At 37.0% G+C, this 11,114-nt stretch overlaps 1 protein-coding gene across 2 annotated transcripts in view; it reads right to left on the bottom strand.

Moving 5' to 3' along the window:
* The window catches only part of FAP (fibroblast activation protein, alpha), a 175,698-nt gene that overhangs the window by 92,911 nt on the left and 71,673 nt on the right, over positions 1-11,114 (bottom strand). For both annotated transcript variants that reach the window (XM_006866989.1, XM_006866990.1), the window contains one exon: positions 4,318-4,370. In XM_006866989.1, the coding sequence (XP_006867051.1) occupies positions 4,318-4,370 (53 nt within the window). The remainder of the gene's footprint in view (positions 1-4,317; positions 4,371-11,114) is intronic.

An 11,114-nucleotide genomic window follows, 5' to 3' on the forward strand; every position in this document is an offset into this window, starting at 1 on the left:
CTGTTTTGTTGTTGTTGTTATTAAGTGCCGTCGAGTCGGTTCTGACCCATAGTGCTCTAAGGAGCGATTGGTGAGCTTGAACCACCAAGCTTGTGGTTCAAATGACTTTGAGTCCAGCACATTAACCCACAGTGCCACATGTTTAATCTGTTTTATATCTCAAAACAGATTGACTCAAGACCCACTGTACACTAATACCACTTCATTGGCCTAAAAAGACTCCCCATTCCCAAATGGGATTATAGCCATAGGCATAGAAGTTAGTATTCACAACACATATTTTGTGGTGGGGAGCGTGTATAATTCAATTCATAGCAGTAATGTTGCTAGTTCTTGGTAGATTCTTAATTAAACTCAAGTCTTTTAACCCCTGAAACTGTAAAATTTGTGCACACCAGATTGAGATGGCCTCAAAAATGCCTTGTAGCTCTGAAATTCTATAATTGTACTGAAGTTTAATATGTACACTTCCACATTCTCATTTCCAACCCCCATCCATGTGAATACATATGCATTTCAAATTTTTGAAACTAAGATGCCATTTGACAATCTCTCCAGGGATCTGACTTGAAATCAGAAAAGGAAAGGAACATCTGATATCAAGCTACATTGAAAAACAGATCGTACACTGGGCAGTTTGCCTTAAGCTTGCAAAGTCCTCCACTCATGGAGAAATTTCAAATATCCTATTGGCCAAAATTCTCACTTTGATGCTTAATGTCATCCTGCAAATACTCAACTGACTGACGTGTATTGTGGAACTTTTGTAGCTCTTCAGCAAGAATGTGTTCAGATTTTTAAGTGTTAGAGAATCATCGGATGTCGTGCTTAAGTTTTGACTTTTTTCTCCTTGAAGATTGTTTTAATAGTTTCATCAAGACTGACTTTGTGGGGGAAGCAAAGCAAGAATTGCTTCCAGGGTATAATTTGAGGAGCCTTAAGAAAAATTCGTTTGCCTCAAAATATTATCTTTCTAACTGGACCTAATATGTGCCTGATATCTCTATCTTTTGTATTCTGTTATAGTTTAGTGACCTTTGAAGACCTGTTGTTGTTGTTAAGTGAAGACCTGTACCACACATTATATATTAATATATTTGGTCACGTAGCATGAGGCATGCAGAACACTGGGGAAACTTAGCACAGAACAGATCAGTTTTGACTGAAGAAGGAGTGCTGCTTCTTTGGGGAGGCCATTGGTACTGCAGTGAGCTCCATGGCTCTACCAGAAAAGTTTCTGAAAGTCTGAAGCATCTGACAAAGGAAGGACCCTAAAGAAAAGACAGTTCATTCTTCACCTGCACCATTATTCTGCCTTCTGCCAATCCTCATGTTTACTTTGACACTCTAACACTGCCTTAGTTTTCCTTATGCTACGGAAACATTGATGAAATCATAAAGACAGTGCCAAGCTAAAATTCTCAGCATACATCTTTTTGTGATTCGCTAAGTCCCCTTTGTAGTCAGTCCTGACTTGTGTTTTCTAAGTCTTTAACAATATGAGAGAGGCTGTGTGTACTATGGCTGCCATCTCCTCGGCGTTCCTTCCCTAGCTTGAAATTAGAGTCATCATTTTCTCTGTGATAAAATTTTAAAAATACATCAAGTGGAAGTTTACATAGTAAATAAGTTTCCCAATCAACAATTAATACACATTTTGTTCTGTGAAATTAGTTGTAATCTCTCAATGTAACAGCACTCTTCACACTTCTTTTCTGGGTTGCTTGTTTCCATTCACCTATCTTTCCTGCCCCTTCTTGCCTTCTAAATTGCTGTTTTAGGGCAAATGCTGCCCTTTTTACCTCATATGGTTGATTGTTCGGAGGTTGATTGTTCACTTGATAGTCTTATTGTTTGGCTGAAGGATGACTCTGGGACATGAGTTCAGTTCCAGGAACTGAATTCAGTTCCAGTTTTAAAGGATGTCTAAAGACCATAGACCGTGAGTTCTACCCGTCTGTTTCAGACCAGTTAAGCCTAGTATTTTTCATGATTTTGAATTTTGGTATACATTTTTTCCCCATTCTGTCTAGGACCTATCTGTGTTTGTAATTAGATCTGTCAGTAGCGGTAGCCTTTGTTATTGTTGTTAAGTGCTGTTGAGTTGGTACCCATCACAGTGACTCTGTATAGTGTTTCTAGGAGCAGATGGTGGCTTTGAATCGCTGACTTTGTGCTTCAAACTGACCTTGTGGTACAGTGCATTATCCTGCACACCAAGACTCTTATAGTAGCCTAGTTCCATATATTTGTGGTCTATGGCTAGCTGATGCTCTGATTTTCAGGGTCCATTAGTCTGTTGAGCTAATTGTTTCCTCAAATCTTTCATTTTCTTCATTCCTCTTTCTCTTGATGTGAACAGACCAAAGTTGTATCTTAGATGGTAGTAGATTTTTATAAACTTCAGAGGTTTACAAAGGAGTCTATAAAAATTGGCTCACACGTAGCAACGATTGGTACAGGACCAGGCAGTGCTTCATTCTGTGGTGCATAAGGTCGATATAGTTGGTATTGACTCGACAGCATCTAACAACATCAACAAAGTGATATTCAGTCTTGCTTTGGATCTCAACAAATTTGCTATCTTTCACTTCTTGCACTGTGCTCTACTTACTTGACAACAAAGGAAAGTGGCAAACTATAGTTGTGTAGGAAAAAAAGAATTATATCAAATGGCTTGATTAAAGTAACAGTACAACAGCTAAATATTTAAAAAAATTATTCCAAAATCCATAAATAAAGTTCATGAACAAAATATTAATACTCATCTTCTTTAAGAATGTTGCTTAATTTAGTGAACCTCAACATGGTTTACCTGGAGAATTTCAAAATGATTAAAAGGAAATGATTAAAGTTTTAAGAAATTGCATGTGAAAACTAAGGTTTTTGCATTACTGATCTAATGGTTTCTGGAGAGTACACTTGGTACTTTAATCTCATTTGCATTCCCCTATATATGTCTTACATAAAATGGGTGCTCAATAATACTTCCTGAATTGGATGATGATGTGGCTACAAAAAAGAGACTCAACATGTATTAGCAGGACTTAAATTCTGCTTTTAAGAAGCAGTTCCTATTTCTTAATTGGATAGTTAAAAGAGATCAGGGTTATTCTTTTTCTGAACATTGAAAAGAAGTAGATAGATAAATTTTGATGTTTTGTGCTTTTGCCAAACAAAAGGGGAAATAGACCAGAAGATTTTTCAATACTTCCGCAAGCCATTTAATTATGTTTTCCTTTTATACAGCTGTAAAGAGGATATCATATTAAGATGAGTAACTAAACCAACTCGTTGTCCACATTTAGCTAGAGTGATTTTTCTAAACTGCAAATCTGATCATGTCATTTCCCATTTAAAACCCTTCAATGATTCCCTATTGCTATATTAACGAGATCTAAACTCTTTTTAATGGGTTCCTTTTTATTATTTGGCCCATGCTTCTTGGCTTCACCTCCTTCTCAAGCTTACACCAACCACCTCCTACCAGACATAGCATCCCTCCTCCAGTTTCAGCTAAACTGACCTACTTCGGATTACCCAAAGTCTCCATGCTGCCCTTTGAGCATTAACATAGTTTCTTTCAGTTCATAATTCTTTTTATTAATCCTTTACCTACTTGTACATTATTTTATTATCTTTAAAATTTATTTTCACTTTTAAATAAGGATTTTAAGAATTAAACTGCACAGATAAGTAAATAAATAGTATAACAAATGAAAATTTATCTACCATCCAAATTTAAGAAATGTTAACATTTTTCCACTTTATTATCAATTTAAAATTAGTTTAATATAACTTTTTGTCATTTAAAAATAATTTTTCCATTTAAAAATAATTAAAAATTTAAATGAATTAATGTTTAGTACAACTTTATTGCTATATTTCCATCCCTTCTGCTTATTTCCAAAGAAATAACTTCTCTCCTAAAATGAGTGTTTCATTTCCATGCATATTTTATAATACTTATGAGGGAGTTTTAGAAAGTTCATGGAAAAATGAAATTAAAAGGCAATGAAATTTTTCTACTAGCTTTTTAAAGTCCCCTGTCACACACACATATACATACACGTATAGCCATGTATGTATATATCTATATATATAGATATAAAACCATGCTGAGAATAGAAATACAAAATGTTAGTCAACTAATAAAGGTGAGTTTCCCATATAAGAATTTCCTTAAATGTCTTGAATTATGTTCAAGAAAATAAGAAAATAAATCAGTAACAACGTAACGTGCAAATCAGAATTTATAGTGAAGAAAGTCTAGGTATTAGCTTTAAGGAGCATTAATAAATAAATATGAAGTTTTACCCATTTCTAAGGTCATAGATGAGATATGTTGCTGTGTAAGAGTATCTCCAAAGCTGTCAGAAAGAAGAGAGATAGTGATAAATTATGATTTAAAATAAATAGTATCCATACTACATTAATATTAGCATAATCTATCACAGGTTTCCACCATTCCTCTGTTAGTTTGTCATATCGTAGTGGCTGATGTGTTGTTGTAATACCAATAGGATCACCCATAGTGAACAAGTTTCAGTGGAGCTTCTAGGAAGACTAGGAAGACAGACTTGGAAAAAGGACCTGGCCATCTACTTCTAAAAAAATTGATCATTGAAAATTTGATTAACAAAGGAATACTGCCTGATATAGTGTTGAAAAATGAGTCTGGCTGGTTGGAAAGCACCCATAATAAGGCTGGGGAAGAGCTGCATCCTCAAAGTACAGTCAACCTTTATGGTGTGGAAGGAGTAAAGCTTCAAAGCCCTTCATTTGCTGATGTGGAATGACTTAAGTGAGAAGAAACAACTGCAAATGGCCATTAAAAATAGGCACCTAGAATGCATCAAGTATGAATCCAGGATAATTGGAAGCCGTCAAAAATGCAATGAAACACTTGAAGGTAGGCATTGTTGAACTGAAATGGACTGATACTGACCATTTTGAACTGGACAGTCATATGGTCAACTATGCCAGAATGACAAATTGAAGAGAAGCATCATCACATTCATTGTCAAAAAGAACATTTCAAGAGCTATCCTGAAATATAACACTATCAGTTATGAGATAAATCCACATGCCTACAAGGAAGATCAGAGTCCTGGTATGGCACTGTAGGATAAGTACTGGACTGCAAGGTCAGTTTGAACCATAAAGTCAGCAGTTCAAACTCACAAGTGGCTGCTCAGGAACCCTGAATAGGTTCACCATGAGTCAGAACCAACTCAGTTGCACTTAACAACAACAGTGAGAAGAAAGATCAGTTAATGCAAATATTATTAAAATTTGTGTACCAATCACTAATGCCAAAGATGAAGAAATTGAACTTCTGCAGACTGAAATTGATTCATTAGAAAGGCCTTTTTATCAACAGTATAAATGGTGACTATACATGTGGGCCTCATCAAATGGAATACACAGGAACCAAATTGACCACATCTACGGAAACGAGTCCTGATGTGGCACTGTGGGCTAAAGTGTCAGACTGCAAAGTTGTTTGAACTTCAAGGTCAGTGGTTCAAGCTCATCAGCTGCTCCTTGGAAACTCTATACAGGGCTTCTATGTGTCAGAATTGACTCAACGACATTTAACAACAGCAACAATGGAAAGAGATGATGAAGAAGCTTAATATCATCTGTCAGAATGTTCCACAGTCAGGCAGGGGCCAACAGTGGAACAGGCCATCAATTGCTCTGTGCAAGTCCAGTTTGAAGTTGAAGAAAATTGAAACAAGTCCACAAGTCAAAGTATAACCTTGATTGTATCCCACCTGGATTTAGAAACCATCTCAAGAATATACTCAATTCAATGAACACTAATGACAGAAGATCAGATGAGTTGTGGGATGACATCAAGGACATTATTCATGAATAAAGCCAAATATTATTAAAGAGACATAAAAAAAATAAAAGATCAAAATAAATATCAGAAAAGAGTCTGAAACTTACTCTTAAAATAGACTGGCAAAGGTGAAAGAAAGAAATGATGAAGTAAAAGAACTGAACATAAGATTTCTAAGAGTAGCTTGAAGAGACAAAGTAAAGTATTATAATGAAATGTTCAAAGATCTGGAATTAGAAAACTAAAAGAGAAGAACATGCTCAGCATTTCCAAGGTGAATGAACTGAAACAAAAAGTAAAGCCTCGAGTTGCAATATTGAAAAATTCTGTAAGGAAAATCCACCTTTGTCCTTCAGTTTTGCATATTGTTGTGGCCTGTGTATTACCGTGATGCTGGACGCTACACCACCAGCAGTTTAAATACTAGCAGGATAACTCTTGGCAGATAGATTTCAGCAGAACTTCCATACAAAGACAGCATAGGAAGAAAACGAGGCAGACCACTTCAAACGTTTAGTCACTGAAAACCTTATGAGTATCATTGGAATATTAACTGATATAGTGCTGGATAGTACTGGAAGGAGTCCTGGTGTGGCACTGTAGGATAAGCACAGAACTGCAAAGTCAGTTTGAACCACAATGTCGGTGGTTCAAACTCACCAAACTCACCAGCTGTTTCTCAGAAACCCTATACAGGGACACTATGAGGTGGAAACAACTGGATGGCACTTAACACCAACAACAGTAATGAGTCCCTCATTTTGAAGACACTCAGACCACAATGGAGAAGAAATAGCTTTTCAAAGTAGAGTTGACCTGAATGATGTAGAAAGAGTAAAGCTTTTGGGACCTTCATTTACTGATGGGCACAACTCAAAATGTGAAGAAATAGCTGCAAATGCCCATTAATAACTAGAGATGAAATGTGTGAAGTATTAATCTTGTGAAATTGGAAGATGTCAAAAATGAAACTGAACACATGAAAATTGATATCCTAGGCATTAGTGAGTTGAAATGGACCTGTATTGACCATTTTAAATTGGACAGTTGTCTAGTTTACTATTCTGTGAATGACAAATTGAAGAGGAATGACAAATTGAAGAGGAATGACACCGCATTCGTCATCAGAAAAGATCTACCTTGAAATACACTGGGGTTTGTGATAGGATAATGCTCATATGTCTAAAAGGAAGACCAGTTAGTGCAACTATTATTCAGATTTACACACCAACCACTTAAGACAATAGTGAAGAAATGGAAGAATTCTACCAGCTTCATCAGTCTGAAATTAATCCAATATACAATCAGGATTTATTGATAATTACTGGTGACTGGAATGCCAAAATTAGAGTAAAAAAAGAAGGATCAGTAGATGGAAAATATGACCTTGGTTCTAAAAATGATACTAAAAATCACACGATATAATGTTACAAGACAAAAGACTTGTTCTTTGCTAATACATTTCTTTGGCAACACAAATGATGACTCTACACCTCACCTGATGGAATACACAGGAATTAAATTGATTACATCTATGGGAAAAGACTGTGGAGAAGCTCAATATCATCAGCCAAAACAAGGCCAAGAGTCAACTGCGGAACAGACCATTAATTGCTCACATGCAAGTTCAGACTGAACCTGAGTAAAGAATGTTTAAAGTCTATTAGGAACACAATATGACCTTAAAAATACACAACCTGAATTAAGAGACCACCACAGAAATAGATTTGACACTAATGATCAAAAACCAGAGGAGTTGTCGGGTGACATCCAGATAAAACATGAGAAGAGCAAAAGAAAAGAAAGACCAAAGTGGATGTCAGAAGAGACTCTGAAACATGCACTTGAACATAGAGAAGCTAAAACAACTGAACGAAATGATGAAGAGAGCTGAACAGAAAATATAAAAGGATAGCTAGAGAAAACAAAGCAAAATATTATAATGAAATGTGTAAATATCTGTAGTAAGAAAATCAAAAGAGAAGAACATGCTTAGCGTTTCCCAAACTGAAGAAGAACTGAAGAAATATTCAAGTCTCAGACTGAAATACTGAAGGATTCTATGGGCAAAATAGTGAATGATGCAGAAAGCATCAAAAGAAGATGCAAGGAATACACAGAGTCACTGTACCAAAAAGAAACGGTTGATGTTCAACAATTTCAAGAGGTAGCATATGATCAAGAACCAATGATACTGAAGAAAGAAGTCCAAGGTACATTGAAGACATTGGCAAATAATAAGGCTCCAGGAATTGATGGGATACAAATTGAAATCTTTCAACAAACTGAAGAGGCACTGGAGGTATTCATCATCTATGCCAACAAATTTGGAAGACAACTACATGGGCAACTGACTGGAAGAGATCCATATTTGTATCCATTCCAAAGAGAGGTGACCCAATAGAATGCAGAAATTACCAGACAACAACATTAACATCCCATGTAAGCAAAATTTTGCTAAAGATAATTCAAAACCAGCTGTAACCATACATTTACAGAAAATTTACAGGGGTTTAAGCTGGATTCAGAAGAGGACATGGAATGAGTGATACCATTGCTGATATCTGGTGGATCTTGTCTGAAAGCAAAGAATATCAGAAAGATGTTTTGTTGTTGTCGTTAACTGCCATCAAGTCAGTTCCGACCGTTTGTGACCCTGTATATGGTTTCTGAGGAGCCGTTGATGAACATGAACCACCAACCTTGCAGTCCAATTCATTAACCCACAGCACCACACAAGGACTTCAGATGTTTATTGTGCCTTATTGATAATGCAAAGGCTTTGCTTGTGTGGCTCATGACAAACTATTGAAAGCATTGTGGAGAATGAGTATTTCTGGCACTTAATTGTGCTCATGAGGAACCTGTACATAGACCAAGAGGCAGTTGTTCGAATAGACGGGAACACAAAATGGTTTAAAATTAGGAAAGGTGTGTGCCACGGTTTTATTCTTTCACCATTTTTATTCAATCTGTATGCTTAGCAAATAATCCAAGAACCTGGATTATATGAAGAAAAATGTGACATCAGGATTGGAGGAAGACTCATTAACATCCTATGATACGCAGAAGATACAACCTTGCTTGCTGAGAGCAAAGAGGACTTAAAATACTTACTGGTGAAGATATGGGTTGCACCTCAACATAAAAAAACAAATACCCTCACCACTAGATCAATAAATAACACCATGATAAATGGAGATAGGATTGAAGTTGTCAAAGACTTCACTTTTCTTGAATCAACCACCAACACTTACGGAAGCAGAAGTCAAGAAATCAAATAATGTATTACATTAGGTAAACCTGCTGCACAAGATTACTTTGAAGTGTTGAAGAGCAAAGATGTGGTGTTGAGGACTAATTTTGCGCCTGACCCAAGCCATGGTATTTTCAATAATCTCATGGTGGTGGTGATGTGTCATGGAGTTGGTTCCGACTCATAGTGACCGTAGGGTTTCTGAGGCTGTAAATCTTTACGGAAGCAGAAAGTCTCATGTTTCTCCCACAGAATAGCTGGTAATTTTGAACAGCTGACATTGAGGGTAGCAGCTGAACTCATAGCTACTATGCTACCAGAGCTCCTTAATAACCTCATATGCATGTGAAAGTTGGACAGTGAATAAAAAAGACTGTAGAAGAATTGATGCATTTGAGTTATGGTGTTGGAGGAGAATATTAAAAGTACCATGGACTGTCAAAGGAACAAGTCAATCTGTGTTGTAAGAAGTAAAGTCAGAATATTCCCTGGAAGCCAAGATGGCCAGACTTTGTCTCTCATACTTCAGACATATTGTCAGGAAGGATAAGTCTCTGGAGAAGGATATCATGTTTGATAAAATGTAGGGTTAGAGTAAAAGAGGAAGACCCCCAGTGAGATAGATTGGCACAGTGGCCGCAGTAATGGGCTCAAATGTAGCAATGATTGTAAGGTTGGCCCAGGACCGGGCAATGTTTCCTTATGTTGTGCATTGAGTTGCTATGAGTCAGTACCAACTCATTGACACCTAACAATAGCATAGCAAAACAGTGATTAGAAAGCCAAAAGATTAACACTGCTGTTGTTGTTAAGTGCTACTGAGTTGGTTCCGACTCATAATGACTCTGTATAAGGTTTCCAAGGAGCAGCTAGTGAATTTGAATCACAAACCTTGTGGTTCAAACCCACACTGCAGTCCAGTGCTTTATCCCACAGTGCCATGGAAAGGGCAAAGAAACAGAATTGAACCAATGGAAAGCCAAATTACTGAGTTTAAAGAAAAACCTCTCTATATTCATCTGTTAAGGAGCTCTGGTAGCATAGTGGTTACAAATTGGGCTGTTAACCTCAAGGTCGGCAGTTCGAAATGACCAGCTGTTCCATGGGAGAAAGATGAGGATTTCTGCTCCCATAAAGATTTACAGCATTAGAAAGCCTGTAGAGGGTCACTATGAGTCGGAACCGACGCCAAGGTACTTAACAACAACAAGAATTCATCTGTTAGAGGAATTATCAGAAAAAAGAACAAAAAAATCCAAAGAAGGCCTGAGATTTACGTGGGACATTATCAAGAGAAATAACTTATGTGTGATTGAAATTCCAAAAGAAAAAGAGACCAAAAAACCAAAAACAAAAGCCCAAAGCTTCAGATATTGACCATGAGTTGTTGGAAGAAAACTTCCCTAACATCATGAAAGATGAGAAGATAGCCATTCAGGGAGTTGAACCAACTCCAAACAAGTAGACCTCACAAGAAATGCACCAAGGCATAGAATCAAACTTTTCAAAACTAAAGACAAGGAAGCATTCCTGAGAGCAGCTTAGGAAAAATGAAGTTATCTACAAAGGGGGGTTAATAAGACTAACCCCTGATTTCTCAGCAGAAACCATGTAGCCAAGAAGACAATGGAATGACATATAAGAAACGCAGAAAGAAAAAAAATTGCCAACCAAGAAACCTATATCCAGAAAAACTGTTCATCGAATATGGTGCGCTTCTGCCTCTTGATTGACATCCAAGGACAGAAATCCCACCTTTGAGCCAGACTTAAGGGCCCTAGCACAAAGAGATTCCTATTTAACAGCAACCACGCAACTGCCACTTGTCTGTCTGTCGTGCTGTGGTGGTTTGAATTGCTGTGGTTCTGAGGGCTATGCCACCGGTATTTTAAATAACCAGCAGGGTCACCATGGTGGACAGGTTTCAGATGAGCTTCCAAACAAAGACACACTAGGAAGAAAGAGTGACAAACTACTTCCGAATCTCTAGTCACTGAAAACTCTATG

The sequence above is a fragment of the Chrysochloris asiatica genome, unplaced genomic scaffold, assembly GCF_000296735.1.
Source record: "Chrysochloris asiatica unplaced genomic scaffold, ChrAsi1.0 scaffold00099, whole genome shotgun sequence".
Classification (NCBI taxonomy): Eukaryota; Metazoa; Chordata; class Mammalia; order Afrosoricida; family Chrysochloridae; genus Chrysochloris; species Chrysochloris asiatica.